This window comes from Eptatretus burgeri, chromosome 4 (assembly GCF_056783735.1).
Source record: "Eptatretus burgeri isolate ZD-2024b chromosome 4, Ebu_testis_v1, whole genome shotgun sequence".
NCBI classification, from domain to species: Eukaryota; Metazoa; Chordata; class Myxini; order Myxiniformes; family Myxinidae; genus Eptatretus; species Eptatretus burgeri.
The window spans coordinates 6,630,215-6,651,709 of NC_140964.1; the positions used below are offsets into that span (position 1 = coordinate 6,630,215).

At 45.5% G+C, this 21,495-nt stretch overlaps 2 protein-coding genes across 10 annotated transcripts in view; both read right to left on the reverse strand.

Moving 5' to 3' along the window:
• LOC147027402 (mitogen-activated protein kinase kinase kinase 13-like) overlaps window positions 1-9,674 on the reverse strand; it is a 71,262-nt gene extending 61,588 nt beyond the window's left edge. For 3 of the 5 annotated variants that reach the window (XM_085876762.1, XM_085876759.1, XM_085876761.1), the window contains exon 1: window positions 9,076-9,645. The gene's annotated coding sequence lies outside the window, so the exon portion shown is untranslated. Of the gene's footprint in view, window positions 1-9,075 lie in introns of all 5 variants that reach the window. The other 2 variants (XR_015057028.1, XM_085876763.1) reach the window with 2 other exon arrangements.
• Window positions 9,675-10,965: 1,291 nt separating this feature from the next.
• LOC147027403 (COP9 signalosome complex subunit 7b-like) overlaps window positions 10,966-21,495 on the reverse strand; it is a 50,985-nt gene continuing 40,455 nt past the window's right edge. For 4 of the 5 annotated variants that reach the window (XM_085876766.1, XM_085876769.1, XM_085876767.1 and 1 more), the window contains 4 exons: window positions 13,615-13,817; window positions 13,408-13,513; window positions 12,807-12,985; window positions 10,966-11,166 (listed from right to left, as the gene is read on the reverse strand). In XM_085876766.1, the coding sequence (XP_085732892.1) occupies window positions 11,127-11,166; window positions 12,807-12,985; window positions 13,408-13,513; window positions 13,615-13,817 (528 nt within the window). In that variant the 3' untranslated portion in view covers window positions 10,966-11,126. Of the gene's footprint in view, window positions 11,167-12,236; window positions 12,274-12,806; window positions 12,986-13,407; window positions 13,514-13,614; window positions 13,818-21,495 lie in introns of all 5 variants that reach the window. The other variant, XM_085876764.1, reaches the window with a different exon arrangement.

A 21,495-nucleotide genomic window follows, 5' to 3' on the forward strand; every position in this document is an offset into this window, starting at 1 on the left:
GTCAGTGGAATTTCTCTCTCGCCAACTAGAGAATTGAATCCACCCCAAGCCAGAACATGTGAAGTTTCAGGGGCACTTGCACGGGCAATTTCCCAAATCAAGTCTTTTCGTACCACATCATTAGCAGACTTATCCAGTTCTTTGACTTCCCATTTCACACATGGTTCTGGTTTAGTACAGGGTTTGTTGTAGCGTTTGATTTCATCCTCATCACAGCTCTGTGCATCTCGGGTTTTTAGGTTTGATCTTGGAATGCAAGGTGTTTCTTCTGGCCTAGGGGACCTTTGATAAAACACCACAGCCATTGAATGTGTAGTGTTCTTTCCGTCTATTGCCTGTTAATTTTGATCGAAATTGTCAATTGCGGCATCAACAGTGGTCTTAATAACATTCTCAGGATCATAGACAGAAATGTCACGTGGTATATGAACGTCAGACTTGGTTGACAGCTGGTCCAAAGCAATGGCAGTGAGGAATCTACGCACTTCATCATAAGGTATGCTGTGTCCAAGAGAGGACAGGTCATCTATCAGTTCTCGACTACCATGGTCGTGGTGCAGCTTGACACCAAAACCAAATGTTATTGGGGTATGGATTTTACAAACTCGAGAAATCATGTTGTGACATATTGCAAGAACTCTCAATTCAATGTTTCCCATGTCAGTCTCAGATTCATAGCTTGTAGCGCTGTCAAAGTCTTTCTTTGAAGTACACAATGCAATGAAATCATACAAACTATTCGGAACAAAGTCCTTGCACTTTTTTGTCTCCATATTCCCACTAGAATCATCACGATCAGATTGAAATGTAATGTCACCGATACATTTCCTGATGATACCAGCTGCCTTATGCAAGAGAACAGTGTCCTCTTCTGAATTGACATCATCAGAGGATTCGAGTTCACATTCACCAATTTCATTTACATGCAGTTGTAGCCTCACAACATGTTTCAAGGCCTCGGCAACTGTGATATCCCCTGAGCATACAAGATCAGACTTCCCAGGCTGGACGATGAATGAAATCCTGTCTCCAAAATGCTTCTGTAATTTCTCCTTCAATCTCCATGTTGTACAAGACTCGTTGGTTTTAGAGTTGACCTCTGCTGATATAGCGACCAATCGTTCATTCAGGACAGACACGGTTGTGATAGAGATGGTTTTGGACAGCACAGTCTCTTCAATCTCCTTACACAAACCTTTGAAGGCACACGCATTGTCAGATTTATCAACCTTAGCCCTAGCACTAGCAGCTTTAATATTGTTAAGCGAGATGTAATGCGAATAGCAAGAGCGATGATATTTTGCATCCATTGCAAACAAGTCGGTGTTTGACAGCATTCGCATTTGAATCTCATAGTCGTTTCTCTGAATGGCTGCATCAAGCACTCTTTGCCGTGTGGTGGTCCCCGTCCCAGTTGAGACATTCGACAGTTTCTCCTTCCAGCTATGTGATTTCCCACATATGAAACAGCCTGATCGAATGTCAAATTGCGACGTGTCATATCGCCGGAGACAAGACAGTCCAACCGTAGGCCCACTACCTGTTGCGCCATCGGCAGTGACACCGTCAGCACATGTACCAGTGTTTCTTTCGGCTATCTGGATATTCCTCTTGTTCGTATAATTTACTCTGCACTTTTGGTGGAATTTGATAACAGTATCTCCTTTTAGGATGTCGTTTTTCACTGGAAACAGCCGATCATAGACACCATCTTTACGAAGTTCGGCAGCTTTCAGAATGGATTTCAATCCTTCGACTAGGATTCTGGACAACTGGGTTATCAGCTTGGGTTTTGGATAATGAAGTCTCGCAAAATATGCAGCATTCGGAAAGACTTGTTCTTCTCCTCTTCTGAGGGGTTCTTCTGGTGGTTCCATACTTTCTTAAACCTGCAAGGAAAAAGTTTGAGGTCACACACACACACACACACACACACACACACACACACACACACACACACACACACACACACACACACAATTAGAAAGTGATAAAGTAACAATGAGTGTAACGCTTTGCACAAGGGTTTCTTTGTATAACTGAAGACAAAGTACGAGTCTAAGCTACAGTGTGCAGTTACAATGAGAAATTAAGGAGAAATCCAAAAATTATGGATTTTTATTTTTTGCAAACAGGGGGTTAATTAACCATGTTAGCATTAAAATATGCAAATCAAACATCAATATTCAGAGTTGACATCCATACAAATCAAATGAGACTAGATTTGTTTTGTTCTAATGTGGGGGAGGGGTACTGCATCAAATCTTTGGACTCAAAAATGGCAAAAAAAAGAAAATGGGTAAAACCCCTAATTTTGGGGTATTTGGGGGTCCAAAACCCCATTAAAGTGGGTTTCAACCCCAAATATTGTGAGAGTGTACTTGGCAGAAAGGAATTAATGGGATGTTACCAAGTTTTCAATCTTTGTAAGTGCCAAACTAACAATTATTAAGAGATTTCAAAATTCTCAATTGTTTATGCGTTTTATGGTTTAAATGGGTTAAATGGCCATGTTTTAATTAGAATCTGACTGTAAAACATCGTTTTTCACAAAGTAGACATCCTAACGAATCTAACGATACCTAATTTGCCTTGTTCTAAAGTGTGGAGGGGTCAAGCTAAATTTTTGGCTATTGGCCGCTCTACGATCAGTTAATGCCTGCGCATAGGTGTCTAGTTTATGCTTGTCAATTTTCATCGAATTCTGTTCACGAATAATGGAGAAATAGACGTTCAAATGAACTGTACACAAGAAAAGAAAGAACAAGAGCGGCGCTGAGACCCCGTGGGGTGGAAGACCCCACGTGGCAAAAATAAAATAAAAGGAGGAAAATAAGGAATATGAGTGGACAATGAGGTGTTTACAGCTCAAAACTAATCACATTTGGGAAATATATGTGAAGGAAAAAAATAAAAATAATAATCTGGGATCATGTGTCAGAAGCAGCGGTGAGGAAAACGCTCATTATCGCTTCATAAGCCACATTATCCCATCGAAGTTTTACATGCCTCAGTCTTATGGCTATCAGAGAGCGAACAGAAACTCAAATAAGAGAGCAAGCTAATGGAAATGAGGTGCAAGTACTGAACCAGCAGATACCATAAAATTGGGCTTCACGAAATGAAAACATCAAATGGAACTTTGCGTGGAAAACGGATTTAGGGAAATAAGAAAAAGAAATGTGCAAGAAAGTTATCAATAAGAGTAAAATAGAATCAATTAAAAAATAAAGTTGTTGAGAGAATGATTCACAGGAATTATTGGAGTGAAATGAACCGCCTACAGGAATAAATAAAATGAGAGAAATGAACACGTAATCGAGAGGAAATACGTGTGATCAACGGTACAAAATGAAACAATCCAAATGGTACCCATCATGGTCCTCTGCCGCCCTCCCGATCCTTACGACAAGCGGCAGACATCCCACAGGGGCTTCACCGCCTGCTCGGTTACTAATTCACGAGGCAGCCTTGAAAGAACCGTTGTCAAGCATCTCCCAGCCAATCGGTATCGGTTTACCAAAGCAATGCTCGGAGGATAAAACGCACAACGTCTGCAACTTTGAACACAGGCCTGCAATCCCTGTGTAGTAAAACTGAGGGAACCAGGAGAAAATGATCACAAAGCAAGACGTACTGAGGATAGAGGAGAAAGGTCGGGAGGCACGTGGGGGTACCAAAACCGACGTGCACAAATTGATCGGTTATTTGTACATAGTTGTGACATAAACAAAGACGTGGGTGAACGAGGACCAACTTCAATGGACATGAACTGCCCAAGAACTCAGAGAGTTTCAGTACCTTAGTAGGTGAGGTGACTGAACATTTCAAGTGTCGTAAAGAGATCAGAAAGACTAGCCAGACCGAAGAAACTTTTATTAATGAAAGAAAGCAAGTCATGAGAAAGAGCTTTAACAAGCAGCTGAAGAGGAAGTGAATTAAATCCTTAATTTGGAATTTTGTGCTGTGTGGGTCTAAGACATGCACCGTGAAGAAAAAAAAAAGAAAAAGAGGACATCCAGAGATTGGAAGCTTTCAAAATGTGGATGTGGAGAAGGATGGATATGATTTGGTTGGGTTGAATATAAGAGAAATGAAGAGGTGTTAAAGTTGGTGCAGTACATGATAGGTGTTTGAGACAATTAGGAAGAGACAACAAAACTGGCATGGTCGCATTTTGAGAACAGGTGGATTTCTGAAAGAGCCAATTGAAGGAAGGATGGAATGAAAGATGTGGAGAGAAAGTCAAAGAATGATGAAGTTGGATAAAAAAAAAATTAAAACAAGAGCCAATTACAGACAAAGGTATCCTCCATTGAACCAATCACCTAACAAAAGGTTGAACACTTTCAGAGAATGTTACATATGCAGAAAGTGCAAGAGGGCAAAAAACCTCAACAAACCAAAACATCTCAACAGACTTGATATCAATGGGTCAAAACAGCTCAATGGACAAAACCTCAATAAGCCCAAACAACTCAATGGACAAAACCTCAATAAGCCCAAACAACTCAATGGACCAAACCTCAATGGACCAAACCTCAATAAGCCAGAACATCACAATGGACCAAACCTCAATAACCCAGAACATCTGTGGACAAAACCTCAATAAGCCAAAACAACTCAATGGACAAAACCTCAATAAGCCAAAACAACTCAATGAACCAAACCTCAATAAGCCAGAACATCTCAGTGGACTTCATATCAATGGGTCAAAACATCTCCACTTGGAACAAACCTCAAAAAGCCAGAACATCTCAATGCACCAAACCTCAATACGCCAAAACATTCAATGGACCAAACTTCAATAAACCAAACCATGCAATGAACCAAACCTCAATAAGCCAGAACATCTCGGTGGACTTCATATCAATGGGTCAAAACATCTCCACTTGGAACAAACCTCAAAAAGCCAGAACATCTCAATGCACCAAACCTCAATACGCCAGAACATCTCAATGCACCAAACCTCAATACGCCAAAACATTCAATGGACCAAACTTCAATAAACCAAACCATGCAATGAACCAAACCTCAATAAGCCAGAACATCTCGGTGGACTTCAAATCAATGGGTCAAAACATCTCCACTTGGAACAAACCTCAAAAAGCCAGAACATCTCAATGCACCAAACCTCAATACGCCAAAACATTCAATGGACCAAACTTCAATAAACCAAACTATGCAATGGGTCAAGCCTCAATAAGCCAGAACATCACAATGAACTTAATATCAATGGGTCAAAACATCACAATGGACTTAATAGCAATGGGTCAAAACATGTCAATGGATCAAACATCAATACGCAAAAGCATGTCAATGGACCTCAATAGACAAAAATATGTCGGTGAACATAACCTCAATGGGAACATCGCATGGACATGGCACCAGCCAAAAAGCCTGCTCTTACATTTTAAACAAAAATATTCTCGACACTACGAGCGTAGTTACAGGTAGATGGCCGACTTACCATCAGCACAACAGATAGTAAACCAATTCAAATTTTACTGAAAGCAGGATCAGGTTGGTGAAGATGCAAACAAGCTGCCAAGTGTTGATAATGAAACATTAGTAATATTATCATTTTCAATATTATTATTATTACAAAACATTAAAATTCACACTCACCCATCAGAAGCCTGGAGCATACAATTGAGATACCACATAACCTTCGACCTCACATTTTTAAGACCAATCCTGAAATGAAAGGCCGTGAGATTTCAACCCATAACAATTAAGGACAAAAGCTCGGCTCTCATCAACTTCAAACCATCGACCCGCTAATTATTGATTACGGATAATATTGTCCATCGTGGTGTTGCTCTCGTAGATAGATGAGCATGCACACACACACGCACATACCTCAACCCACCAAAGCACCGAATCGATAATCAGCACGTAATCCACAACCACTTTGACATGTTCATGGGAACACCTTCTTTTCAATCCAAGTGAAGTCTCTAAAATCCAAGAGCAAAGCTGATCTGATGACCTGACACTGCTGCAAGGGAGAGGATACCTGGGTAATGGAGTAAGCAAATAAATGAGATTTGGATGAGAAAGCATACGAGGATCCAAGAAGACCATTCATTGGATGCGGAACAAGGAGGGAGAGAGTAAAGGTATTTGTGGACCCCAGTTACGAAACCAGTATCCATTACCAAGAAAAGTCTTCAAATGATAACTGAACTCCGAGGGAGATCTCTTCATTTTATTTTGCACCTATGAATGGTATGATTAATTTGTGTTCAAACAAAGATTCCATTGAAGAATGTCGGTGTGATGAATCAAAATGTTAATGTACATGAGAAAGAGTTCAATTCCGTTACAAAACTAGAAACTATTTCATGAAACAAGGGAAACGTTACAAACCCAGGAATGAATGGTAACCTGTTCAGTAGATAATGCAGTACTAATTCCTATGCTTTCGGTACTTTTAGTTATGTATTTTTTGTATACTCTGTCGAGGCTCGTATGAGAAATAACACACAGAACATACAATGGGAACAGGAGATAAGAGGGGTGGGAGAGGAAAGGAAAAAAAAACAGTGGGGAACAGACATGAGATCGATGGAAGGGAGAGGGATGGTGTGGGGTACACAGGGGTAAACAAGATGGACACGACAGGGATTTTCAGAAAGGAAAGCAGGGAATTTGAAGGAGGTGGGTTTGGAGTGGATTAGCGGGAATAGAAAAGATCGAGGATTTGGATGGGGGAACACAAGAGATGGTGGTGAACAGCTGTTTTGAAGACCTGGAGGGAATAGTGGGATTGAAGAGAGTGTGGAAATTTGTACCAAAGGTGAGGAAAAAAAAGAGGAATGAAAGAGTGAAGGTGAGCAGTGATTTATGATTTTGTAGTTTTAATAGAATGAGGTAGTTGGCAGACTTTGAGCACCCTGTGGAAATATAGGGTGGTGGGGAGGGAAATATCTCAGAGAGCAAGGGGGGTGGGGGGGTGAGGCCGTCGAGGAAACAGTACAAAACAGACAGACCACCAACCTGCCAGCAGTGAGAGACCCAAAGACTCAGTCGCACCAATGATCCTAAATGCATTGGTTTCCACAGCATGAAGCCGAGAAAGGTGAGAGGTGGGGGCACCAGCCCAGAGGGGAGAGCAGTACTTCATCAGACTGTGGAAGAAAGCTTTGTAAGTGGTCAGGAGCTCAGGCGGGCCGAGGAAGGACTTTGCACGACGGAGGATTCCCAGTCGGCGACTGGCTTTGGAGGCCAGGTTGGAAATGTGGCTTTCCCAGGAAAGATCATGGCAGATAGTGAGACCCAGAAGCTTGAATGAAAGGACTTCTTCCAGAGGATTGTTGTGAAAGTAGATGGGGGGTGGGGGGTTCTCAACAGTCCTTTTGGAGAGACATAGTGAGAGTGTGAGATTTGTCCGGATTGAAAGACATGTTCCACGTGTTGGACAAGTTTGATTTTATCCAGATCTGCAGTGAGCGAACAGATCTGAGGGATGACAGATGGTATGGCAGAGGGTGGAGTCATCAGCAAAGAGATAAAGAGGATTTTCCAGAGTCGGAGAGATCATTGCTGATGTACTTGCATATCAATTAACACAGAAGAGATGTGGGGGTAGGAACTGCAGTGTACGTGGGGGTGAGCTCGGCGGTGTACACGGGCGGGGGGGGTGCACTCAGTGGTGTAGTGGGGGTGTGTCCGGCGGTGCAAGCGGGTTTGCGCTCGGCGGTGTACGTGGGGGTTGTGCACGGAGGTGAAGTAGGGGTGTGCTCGGCAGTGTACGCGGGGTTGTGCTCGGCGGTATCCGTGGGGTTGTGCACGGAGATGTAGTAGGGGTGTGCTCGGCGGTGTACGCGGGGTTGTGCTCGGCGGTGTCCGTGGGGTTGTGCACGGAGGTGTAGTAGGGATGTGTTCGGCGGTGTACGCGGGGTTGTGCTCGGCGGTGTACGCGGGGGTTGTGCGCTGAGGTGTACTAGGATTGTGCTCAGCGGTGTATGTGGGGGTTGTGCATGGAGGTAGAGTAGGGGTTGTGCTCGGTGGTGTACGCGGGGTTGTGCTCGGCGGTGTACGTGGGGGTTGTGCATGGAGGTAGAGTAGGGGTTGTGCTCGGTGGTGTACGCGGGTTTGCGCTCGGCGGTGTACGTGGGGGTTGTGCACGGAGGTGAAGTAGGGGTGTGCTCGGCAGTGTACGCGGGGTTGTGCTCGGCGGTGTCCGTGGGGTTGTGCACGAGGGGTAGTAGGGATGTGCTCGGCGGTGTACACAGGGTTGCGCTGGGCGGTATCCGTGGGGTTGTGCACGGAGGTGTAGTAGGGATGTGTTCGGCGGTGTACGCGGGGTTGTGCTCGGCGGTGTACGCGGGGGTTGTGCGCTGAGGTGTACTAGGATTGTGCTCAGCGGTGTATGTGGGGGTTGTGCATGGAGGTAGAGTAGGGGTGTGCTCGGTGGTGTACGCGGGGTTGTGCATGTCGGTGTAGTCGGGATGCAGCCCAGAGGTGTGGTTGGCGGTGGTTTGGACCGCATTGACGTTATCTGGACTGATGTTTTTCACCTTCCATAAAGAGCTGTTTAGTTCTGGCTCCATTGTTGAGCATAAACACTGTTCATCATTTCATGTGCAGACTGTGGCTGCTGTTTTCATCATTGATGGGGTTGCCGCTGTTCCGCTGATGCAGTGCCCCCGATATCATTTTGCCGACCTCGGAAGGATGACAAGCTGAATCAACCCACCTGGTGTTATTTCACTGCACGACTTGAGTCAAACTCAAGACCCTAAGATCTTCAAGCCACGTTAATCATGAAGCCAACAGTCGGCTTGTAAATACTGGTGCACAGTACATTTCCGTATTTAAGGTAGGTACGCAGGTATGCCATACTGCTGAAATAGAAATTAAAACGGTATATGTGAGACTGTGACTAATGTTTAGTTGAAATGCCCTCACATCAGGTGCAGGTCACCTGGTCCACCAGAAGCTGTGAAAAACGCCCAAGCCGAAAACCGTGCACCCCTGGGGCCTTCCCAGGATTTCTCATTCCCAACTGCTCGTTTGTCTCCCCTGCATCACGTACGGAATCGCCTTCAACACGAAAACTGTACTCACCTCATGCTGGACGCAATACTCAACGAAGACGCAAGCGACTGCTTACTCGCTGCTTGCCATTTCCATCGAGGCTGGAGAACCTTTCGGTCTGGATGACTCCAGCAGAGGCGGGGAGGGGCTTAGAGTGCGTGGGCGGAGACGGAGCGGAGCTTCATTCGCATTTTCCAGCCCATGGAGCTGCCACGTGACGGTCTTGTCGCAACGCGGGTTTCTCCATAGAACGCTAAAGTATGACGTCATCACCAAACGCGAGAGGTCCCCCTCCCCACTTTCGAAACATCAACCTTCCAAACACTCCAAATTGGCGATAAAATCAGATATTGATTCCACCGAGTAAAATTAATTAAAATTCGGGTTTAATACTGGTCACGAGTTACACGAGTTTAAATTGCTGAAATATTCATGATTCGATTTGCCAGTCGTAATAGGCATTATTTATTTAATTATTCCAGGCACAGGGGTGAACCAGTGCACATGAGAGTGCGGTGAAAATTGCCACATGTGCATACGTAATAAATAGATGGGCCCCATCATCTTCTTGACACCCAGAAAGATTATTCCAAGAAGAGGAGGAAGATCGTTATTTTTAAAATTTAAAGATCCTAAACATGACAATTTTACAAAATTTAATGAATATTAATTTTTTTGAAGGTTTATTTTTTATTTTTTTATAAAAAATTCGCTGCGACTCCGTCGATATATTACATGTTTGGGAAAGCATGTGAAGAAAGGCTAAATATCGGCACAAAAGAGGAATGTTGGCAATGTGTGGAGAGCATGAATCCTTCCTTATTATAATTCATCGAACGGTGGAGGTGTGTGTGTGTGTGTGTGTGTGTGTGTGTGTGTGTGTGTGTGTGTGTGTGTGTGTGTGTGTGTGTGTGTGTGTGTGTGTGTGTGTGTGTGTGTGTGTGTGTGTGTGTGTGTGTGTGTGTGTGTCATATTACTCCTACAGTTCTGGGCTGATTTCATCCAGACTTGCTAAATAGGATCAGCATGACCACAATTAATGTGTAGGGGTATTTTTTATCTGGCCGGTGGTTGTAGCGCCACCTACAGGTGGGAGAAGGTATGACAAGTCCACCATGTGCAATGCAATATTCCAATCCGCTGTCCGCCCCGTTCTCCCGTGCAGTGAGGTGTTTTGAATTATAAGCAGTCAGCATGGTTTTGGTTAATGCACGGAACCCCGGTTCTGTTTTTTTTTTTTAATCATGTTGCATGCTTGGAACAAGATCACCCGATGGGTAAACAAAACAAAAGGAAGGTGAATGTGTGGGACATTTTTGGGAAGACAATACAAGTGAAGTAGTTCCATTATTCGTTGGTAAAATGATTTCCTCTCAAGCAGGAAGACCAGTGATGTAACACAGTTACTGAGTGGCGAGAATCTTCACTCAAAGGTTGGAGGGAAGAGAAAAACACGACGATGTGAGAGATCATGTGATTCAAGCACAGAAGTGCAAAACCGCCAAACTGGAACAATGAAGCAATGGGAAGGGGCTTTTGGTTTAGTTGTTCAAAGCAAAAATCTGTTCAACCCTCTTTACTGAGCATTTGAGGTCCACAGAGGAAGGTAACCAAGCACGAAGGGGGTAGCGAAGGCAAGACGATGATGGAAATGGGACCACACCAGGGCCTTCTCAATTTGTTCACACAGTTCCTCACCACACAAGCTTACATCAATGGAGGGTGAACTCGGAAACGTTTATTAAGCTCGCACAAACTGCCCAACGCACCAAACTTCTCACTCATCGAGCCTCTCATTCTCACTCACCAAGCCTCTCATATCAATCTCCAAACTCGATAACATGCGAGTCTAAAATAAAAAAAATAAAATAAATTTCATTCTCGTCCTGCATGTGCACATTACCACCATCAAGAGAAACCTTGTTGGATATCTCTGTTTATTTCAACCAACTGTTTGTCTGCGTTGTAAAGCAATATTCGTGCACAGGAGGCATTAATGGCTTGAGGCGGTAATATCCGATGGAGAAGCGAGAGGGACGTGAGGGGACACCAACGTATGGGCCTGACGGTGGCCGTTCCCATCAGTTGGATTTGCTCCACATTTTTCCGCTTCCTCTTAACCTTGGAGACAAGACACAGACAGTGCGCCATGTGGTACAACCAGGCGGAAACTCGTGATTAGTCGTAAAATACCTGGAATCATGCAATCGGTGATTGGAATACGACAAAGTGAAAATGTACTTTTCATGTCGAAAGCACCGGGTGGGCACCTGTCTTATGCAACCACGGTTGATTGACACAGATGGACAAAATAATCATCAAAATAACATGTTGACCGTGCATTACTACAATCTTTCACAGCAAACAAGAACTTGTAGGGAGGCAGAGGTCATAGTCGCACATTAAAAGGTACCACCAACTCCAGCAGATTCCTCGGAGTGAGGCTCAGGTCTGATGTTTCAACCGCCATTCGTGGTCCTCATCCACGAAGATACAAGCAACCAATGTAGTGCTTCCTCTTCTCAATCCCTTCCCCTATCCCTCCACCCCACCCCTCCTTTATCACACCTCCTCTCAAGAGGATATGTAACACCTGGCTCAGTAGACCACTCAGATGTCAAAACATTGGACTTGAGCCTAACCCCTCTGATCGCTCGAGCTGGCGATACTTTTTTGTTTCATAACTGATGGGATTTTAACCACACACGCCTTCTCAATTCGGTGACACTGGGCCATTTTCACCAACCACGTCCCTCTGAGGGTGATGACTTCAAAGGAACTTTTTTGCAGAAGATTGCAATTATGCAAATCCTTTATGCAAGTGTGTTTAAAGTTTAAAGACATGCAAGTGTCAGTTTCTTACACGCGTATTCGTCAGACTATAAATCATAATTCAGAACAGTAAACAAGCGCAGACACGCGCACACACACACACACACACACACACACACACACACACACACACACACACACACACACACACACACACACACACACACACACACACACACACACACGTTCTTTTGGAGAAAGGCTAGTTTAGTTAATAAAGGTTAAGAGAATCAAACAGGAAAATGTAAACATGTTAGCAATGTGTGCAAAGAAGAAGCACAATATGGTTTTAATACATGAGAGCACAAAAAAAACGCACACTAAACTCAGGGAAACAACTTCCTGCAGAGTCTTCCTACCAGATCTTATCTTCATCTGGACATCTTGGAGAAGTGTCTGCAGGTTGAGGAAGAGTTGGTTATAGAGCACAGGCTCAGCTTTTGAACCATGTGTCTATTTCATTACTTGCACACATTTTCCTCTCAAGGACCATTAACCAGCACATGCTCCTGCACAGGCTCCTGAACCCTATCTGTTAACCTTCAGAATTCAATGCATTAACATAACAACTCTGATCAACAATTTGACACATCTGAACAAATCTTTTCATGTTTCAGGTCAGGTCAGATCAGGAATGGGAGCATGCGCCAGAGCAGCGCATCGCTGCATCCGCTTTCCACCGTACTTCAGGGGCCTCCATCTGGCCATCCCCATTTCTCATGTTTCAGACAATCCAAATGTCTGAAGATGGAGATGCTAATTCAACAGAGTTTTAAAGCACCTTCTGTACCACACTGCACCCTCGATAACCAATTATCCATTAACTTAATGCAACCTGTAGTCCTGTCACAGAGGAGGTACAAGGCATCAAGTCAACATGCAGGAAGTGAATCCAAATTAACTCGTTCTGTTGCAATCTTTACGCTTACCCTTTTACTTTGGATGGTTTCTTGGCAGCCGTTCGTGCATCAGCTGTTACTCCCACTCCATCCCGACACATCACCGCCCCACCACTGACTCCAACCTCTGAACTCACTCCGGCACCACCAGAGGGGTCTGCATCCTGAGCCGCAGCTGCAGCTTTCATGGTTTTTCTCAAGTTGGAAACCTTATTCGGGAGTTGGGAATAGAGGGAGAGAACGGGAGCAGGTGTACTCATCGCACCTCAAATGTCACTGTCAGCATCTGATGAAGGCATGATTTAAGACGATCACTATAGTCTCACAAGCACAGCTCAAGGACCAAGCATTCCTGCTCCCGATCAATCAACTAGCACACATTCTTATACCCCATTACCTGGCACACATTCTGAACCCAAATCGGTCAATTCGCACACATTCTGGCACCACATGTGTTAACTACAATAAGATCCTGCACCCTTTTAACTGGCACAGGTTTCTATTGTACAGTATTACCAAGTAATTAGAGATTTTAAAAATTTATGAAATAATCAATTGCTCAAGTCCAATGGTTCTTCAAACAAATTACACATCACCATCATTTTCTGAGCTCCCTCCCTGAGAAGCGTACCTCGTTCTCAGTCTGTTGGCGCAGTGATAGTTGTGCATCGCGATAAGCATTGGCCCTGACGATCTGCTGTTCGATTCCCTGCACAACCGCTTCACAACCCTCGCACCTAGGGCAATGGGACAAAGAAAATGAGAGTTTGATATCTCCTTAAAGGTTTGACCACACTGGCTGAGGAGAGTGGACCGATCAAATCACAATGACACTCACCATTGTCGTAATGTATTGGCAATGTTGGCCACATCTGCAGGCCGTAAGTCTCGGCTAAGTGCCGCCTCCACTTCAAGGCGCTGCCTTCGCTGGTCCAAGCGACCACGGACAACGTCCGCATACACCGCTGCAATTATCGTGTCCTCCAGCTCTCGAAGGCAGGACAACTGCAACTCTGAGAGCAGCAATGAGTAAGGGATGCACTGTAATGGTAGTGGGTGAAGTGGGTAAAAAGAGATATTTGTAGTTATCAGGATGTCAGTGGACTTCCTATGTCGGGAATGGCATGGACATTCCATAGGTTTAATACAACACAAACCATTAACAATAAATAAATAAAAATCTACGGAGATACAAACTTACAAAGCTGTAAAAGTACCTACCAGTCTGTGGAGGACTTCACATCCAACAACACTCATTAAACTTTTGGACAACATCACTGAACTACAAAACTGACACTCAAAACAGCCCAATTCTTATTCTTCTTCTTCTTCTCTTCAGCCAGCCAAACTCAAAATTGATTTAAGCTCAGGGCTTGATTTAATCACAAATCGACTGCATTTTATCGTGGGAAGATCCATGACAACTCAAATTTTTCAGAACTTCAAAGGATTCCACGAAAAATCGGCATAACTGCATAACTACACATCGCAATACGAGGGGAAACGAGAGGGTAGGCGGGACCACACCTGTCTGTCATCCTTGCGGGGCGGGACCACAGCGACACAATTACCCAAGGGCCAATCACACCAAACTACACTTCAGAATATGAGGGTGAATGAGGGGTGGGCAGGACCACACCTGTCAATCATCCGAGTGGGGTGAGACCATGGTGTCGATTACCCAAGGGCCAATCACACCTATATGGTTGTCGTTAACATTGGAATATTACGTACAGTCAGACAAGGGTACGGTGAGAATAGTACAGGAACTTTCTCCTGTCTGTGAAGATTAAGACATGAACACAACCACGCACTGTTTGTCGTTCACTCATCGTCATTGAAGTGTGACAGAGATGAAATAAAGTACGTGTTAATATTGATATGTGTTAATATTGGCATGACAATTTGATGTGGTGTTTTCATACGTAATCAACAAGATAATTCATCGTGCAATCAAAATAAAACTCCAGCATGCATGTGTATGTATGTATGTATGTATGTATGTATGTATGTATGTATGTATATATGTATGTATATATGTATATATATATATATATGTATATGTATATATATATATATATATATATATATATATATATATATATATATATATATATATATATATATATATATATATATATATATATATATATATATATATATATATATATATATTGTTGCGGTTCTTGGAACCGCATGCATACAACAGATAGGTGTCCCAAGACAATTATTCCATTATTATACGTGTAGATAGTCCCCTTCCTTTTGTTTGGCGGGACAACAAGAGAGTGCGTTGCAATGATCTAATATATGGGGTTGCTTAAATTATTTTTCCTTCATTTCATCCCCACTCTTCTTCTTTTCTGATCATTCCTGAAGTAAATCAGCCACGTGCACCTTGGAGGCCAGCGCGAGCGGCACCGCGGTGGGGAAACTGCAGCGAGTCATGTGATGTGCTAGTTGGTGCTGGACTGTTGGCTCGAGCTTCCGATGGTCTGGGGAGAATTGCCGATTGCATTAGAAAGGTATGCAAATAAATGCCTCTTGGGAGGCTGCACGAATGGTATTTTTCACGGCACGGGAAACACGGCCAGCACGACGCCCACGATGCACGAAACACTAACAGAGGCCAATAAAGCAGACTCCACGACATGTTGGGCAGGATACGAGTGTGCGGGTAGAAGCGGCTTGTTCTTTTTTTAACCTCAATACCCGACGCATGTTGGTGGTTGCCCCGCGCACACACTAGCGGAGTCGTGTGAACGCGAGCGCTGGCCACGTTTATAATGGTGGAACTGCGCGCACCGTATGGAATGTACTCGAAAGCAGACACGTATGCCGCTCGTGAAACATGCATGGCTTTATCCACGGCGATGTGCCTTCGGTCCTCGCTGCCAGCGGTGGATTCTCCACGGATCATGAATGTCTTTGTCTCTGCGATCGAGCCAGGGAATGTACAGTGCGGGCCACGTTGGCACGCGGAACGAACGCGTTGATTGACGCTGGTCGAGTGCCAGGGCGGGCGTGTGGGACCCTCAACCGGTCGCCGGGGGGTTTTGCAGGATGATTCGCGTGCCAATTTCGGTGTGGGCAATTTATGTCATCTCGTGGGTTCGGAGCACAATATTGCCGCTGTTTGGGGTGGCCTTGCCAGAAACGAAGTGAGGCGGTTTCCAGCCCAAGCTGGCGGGCCATGTGAGGGGTTGGGGCCAATTGCAGTGCCCGATTCGGGTGATGACGTTTGGATTCGGCATGCCCCCCCCCCACCGCGCTGTGGGCCCTATAAAAGTCGGGGCAGTCCCTCTGGCCCAGACGGTCTGTTTTCCAGCTCCTCGTCTCCGCTCACGCCTCATAGACACCGCCACGACCCGCCTAATGCTCCTCGTCTCCGCCTCCTCGTCTCCACCCACACCACGTCGACACCAACCACCAACCTGATCCCGCCCACTGCTCCACCCTCGCCCTCTGGACTCTGCCCCTTCTCCACTCAAGCTCCTCCTTCACGAGCACAGTCTCCACACGTGCGGCTTGGGCCAGAGGCAACGCGCCCACTGTCGGGTATCGCACCCAGGAGCATCCCCCCCGCCCCGAAACGTATTGTAGTACAGCGGATAAGCACAATAATTGTGCGTTTTATGAGAAAAGCATGAATTTTCTGACATAGTGAATACCATAAGTTTATTTTCAGATGTGGAGAGAAGTCAGATTTGACCTCTGAGGACCGTGAGAGGTCAAATCCAAGATGGCCACCAGTCCACCGGGTCTAATGTTCAAACGCGTTTAATTTTGGAACTAAACAGTGTAAAAAAACATTTAAGGTGTCGTACATATATATATATATATATATATATATATATATATATATATATATATATATATATATATATATATATATATATATATATATATATATATATATATATATATATATACATATCTTCTTCTTCATCTTTCGGTTGCTCCCATTAGGGGTCGCCACAGCGGATCATCCGTTATGATCCGCACAATGATTTAGCACAGGTTTTACGCCGGATGCCCTTCCTGACGCAACCATGGTCACCTCTTACGACACAGGGATATAGTACACCTATTCAAACCGGGGCATACACCGGGCCCAGTACACTGGAACTCACTTCGCCGATCTTGGAAGGATGACAGGCTGAGTCAACCTCCTGGTGTGTATTAATTCAAGCGGACAACGGGGCTTGAACTCAGGACCTTTTGGATCCCAAGCCGCTACCCTAACCACTACGCCAACACCAGGCTCATATATATATATATTATATATATATATATATATATATATATATATATATATATATATATATATATATATATATATATATACATATACATATTGTTACGTTTGAGGGGAGGGGGGTATGCATTCAAAGGGTAATTAGGATGTTTAATTAGGTATGCCATGCTGTTCGAGTTTACCAGGATCTCGATGTAATAAGTAGCAATTCAGTGGTGATAAGTTGTCTAGTAAATGTTCATTTCTTCAAGGGGGAAATGATAAATGTCACGTAATTAGATAGGGACACGGGATAGGGTAAGTGTGTCTGCGTAAACCCCTTTTGGTATTCTCTGAAGACTGGCCGTGACGTCACAGGACAGTGCAGCGGATGGCTCCGCCCCGTGATCACGATTGGCGGAAGGCGATGGCGGTGGGCCAATAAACGGCTCGATTGGGAGTGACGAGGACGAAGGATAAAAAGGTTCTGTTCGGGGTCGAAAAGGAAGAAGAAGAAGATTACAACCAGAACGATCGTGTTTTTTTGGTGTTGAAGCTGTGGCGGCAGAGAGCGTCCTGGTTGCTGTGCTGAGTCGATCGTGTTCTTGATCGTGTCTGGGAGCCTTGCCGAGCCTCATGCCTCGCTTTGGTTGGCTCTGGGGTTCTGCTGACTCGGAGTACGGGGTCGGGCGGCGGGCGGACCTGCCTCCCTCTCCTGCTCGCGGCTTGGCGCGGGAGCTGGTTCCCTGGCGCCTGTGGGCGGACTTGGGCCAGGACCAGGAGGTCGACAGCACCGCGGTTTTTCGTGCCCCCCCCTGGCGAGAGCAAGGCCGGCTCGTCCGACGCCGATCCAGGGACAGTTGCGTCCACACCACGGTCCAGCCTGACCACCAGAAATAGCTACTGTGTGTGTGTGTGTGTGTGTGTGTGTGTGTGTGTGTGTGTGTGTGTGTGTGTGTGTGTGTGTGTGTGTGTGTGTGTGTGTGTGTGTGTGTGTGTGTGTACTTGGCGCCTTAGAAGGTTTGAGATCTCTATTCATTGGAATTGTCTGTGTTTTTCCCCACGCCCGATCCCACACCATCCCGTCGAATCGCCCCGGATCCCTCTTCTTGCCGAGTCTTGTTATTTCTGGTAATTATAAAAACAAATAAACATCATCAACTCAGTGAAAAGTGACTCGTGCCACCTTCCTCGTCCCGTTTGCGGTAGAGCAATTTGAGCCGCCATGTTTGGGTTATAAACAAATAAATCGCCTCCATCGTTTCGGCTCATTCTACGTTGGCGGGACTGTTCAAGTCCCGTGGACGTCACAATACATGTGTATATATATATATATATATATATATATATATATATATATATATATATATATATATATATATATATATATATATATACATATATATATATATACATATATATATATACATATATATATATATATATATATATATATATACATATATATATATACATATATATATACATATATATATATACATATATATATATATATATTGTGATGGTTATGGAAATTCACAGAACACCATTCAGGTCCCTACAGAGTAGTTATCTTGTTAAGTACGTGTTTTATAGATAGCCCTCAACCCGAGTCGAATGGGTATTTAAATGTTCCTGCGCTGCGGTTTGTTATAATGGTTGGGTTTCCCTTTTGTTCGGGGTCGCACAACTGCCAGCGCCGCCGACCGCACCGCATCGCCCTTGCCTGGATTCGCTCCTCTGCCTGGCCGGTCGCGGGGTTTTCCGCTCGATTTTGTGGGTGGGAGGAGTGTGCGGGGGGCGCATGCGCAGAAGGGCCTCGGTTTGTGAAGGAGACAGAGCTCTGAGGAGATCGACGGGAGCTGTGAAGGAGACAGAGCTCTGAGGAGATCGACGGGAACTCTGAGGAGATTGACGAATCCTCTATGAAGGAGAGAGCTCTGAGGAGATCGACGGGAGCTTTGAGGAGATTGAGGTGAGCTCTGTTGAGGAGACAGAGCTCTGAGAAGATTGACGAGAGTTTGAGGAGATTCAGTCGGTCGGTGCGGGTCTTCTTCCACTAGCCTGCGCCCTGCCGGCTTTGCCAGCTTGGATCCTCCGGATCGTGCAAGGGGTCCCGTTTGGCCCCGAGGACCAGGTCCAAGATAGACCCCTCCCTCCAGCTCACCTTCCATCCGAGCAGAGGGTATTAATAAAGGCGATTGCCACAATCTCTGTCTGCGTGTGCATGTGTCTGTTTGTGGTGCCAGTCTGGATAAGTAGAATTGTTGTTAAGTGCATACTCGTTTGTACATTCCGCATAGAACCGGCTGTAGGCTTTTTGCTCGAGTCTTGTCCCCATTCCCCCATTGACTGCTTACATGCTTGTTTAAAATAAAGAAACCCCCATTGTTTGAATGTCAGCCTGCTCGTTGCGTCACTTTCTACCATTGAGTGTCACGGCACGTATCGGGAATAAACTGGCTATTAGGGCCGACAAACGGGATAATCTGGTCCGACTGGATTTGGCAAATTAAAACCGCTCACCTTCGCACACGGAACGAGCACGCCTAAGATGCTCGTTTTCGTACAAGTCCCGTCGAGGTATAAACTCTCAGTATTTCTGTCCGCACGAATAGTTAGGTATATCGACAATTCGGAAATTGACCCTATAGCGCGTGGACAGAATGATTGACAAGTTTATGATGCGTTAAGGCATCCGTTGCTGGATTCCGGGGTTGGTACGGAAAGCCACGACTGGATTGCGGCCTTCGGTCGGCACGCGACTGCACGCTGAAAATATATAACTATATTTGCATACATACATACATACATATACATATACATATACATATATATATATATATATATATATATATATATATATATATATATATATATATATATATTGTTGCGAATTGGCGCCCGCCGGCGTGCGGATGGCCATGTCACTCAAACCGCGACCACGTCGCCCACCGGAAGGACAATTCAGTCGTAACCCTCAGGGAACTATCGCCCGGAGCCAGTCACGGGTGGGCCTTTCGACCTCACCACAATCGTGCCAGTCGGCCACCCGCGTAGGATAGGGTTGTTCGCCAAACTGGACCTACCTAAGTACCCACGCGGATGGTAAACCGGGCGATCGTACCTCGCCGCAGGTCGACTCCGGACACGAGCCGCTTGGGCGGCCCATTCCGTACTATCGGGATAACCGAGCGGTGTTATCGTCGACCTCGACGGTTCAGATTATTTACCGGGCATTTTGCACCCACTACGAACCCTTTACGTGAAGCAGGATGGAGGGTCAATAAAAAAAAGACGAAGCGAAACGGGAAAACAGTTCACACAAAGCACATTTATTTCCCGGCACACGGAAAGCACATATATACAGCCATAGTCAAAATGCACATATAGCAACCAAAACAAAAGCAACAACGACGCAGAGTTACTACCGACTACGCGCACACACGGCAACACGTATACAGTTCTACTTTACAGATGGCGCCAACACACATTTACACAAAAGCAAAGGAAAGAAGCCACCCTCATAGACAAGGGGGCAGTCAGGCCTGTAGGCCAATTGTGCACGTGATCTGGAGGAGCGGCCAGGTCCGCGAGACCGGGGGGGTCCGACCCGCGTCCTCGTGACGCGTTGGTGGACGAGCCACAAAATGTGGCCGCGCGGCTGTGCCCCGACTCCGTGCTCCTTGGCGGGTTTCGTTGGCACGACGTTTGGAGTGGGGTGGGAACGGGGCCCCCTTTTGCACTATCTCAGCGCGGGGGAAAGGGGAAATTGTTGATTCCCTGGGGGAGGAGAATGTCTGGCTGGCTTGGGTCCCGCGACGAGCAATCCCACAGCGCGACCTCGTCGCCGACCGCCGTCCTTCTCGCCTCGGACCCGAGCTCCTTTGCCTCTTCCCGCAACTCTTCTCAGCCGACTCCAGAACCCAACTCTTTGCCACACCGATGACTTCGCCACCCGACTCCACTGACTTCATTCACCTTGCACTCGCCTTCTTATAGGCCGGCAGGAGCAGCTAATATACAAATATACGGATCAGGATGACCTCGGGGGCGGAGCCACGCTCGCCCATTGGTCTGAGGAAAGGGGGCGTGAATCTCCCCTGATCCGAGAATTTTTTTTTTTTTTTTTTTTTTTTTTTTTTTTTTTTGTATACCTTGGTCGAGGCTCGTATGAGAGCTAACACACAACTCACAGCAAGGAGGCATGAGACAAGAGGGGCGGGAGTGGAAGGGACAAAACATTGGGGAACAGACACAGGTGAACTGTGGAAGGGAGAGGGATGGGGATGGGACGGGGAACATGGCGAGGGGAAGATGGACATTAAAGGGACTTTCAGGAAGGAAAGCAGGAGAATTGAAGGAAGTGGGCTTGGGTGGATTATCGGGGTAGAAAAGATCGAGGATTTGGATGGGGGAAGATAAGAGGTGGTGGTGAACAGCTGTTTTGAAAGCCTGAAGGGAAGAATGGGAAAGAATAGA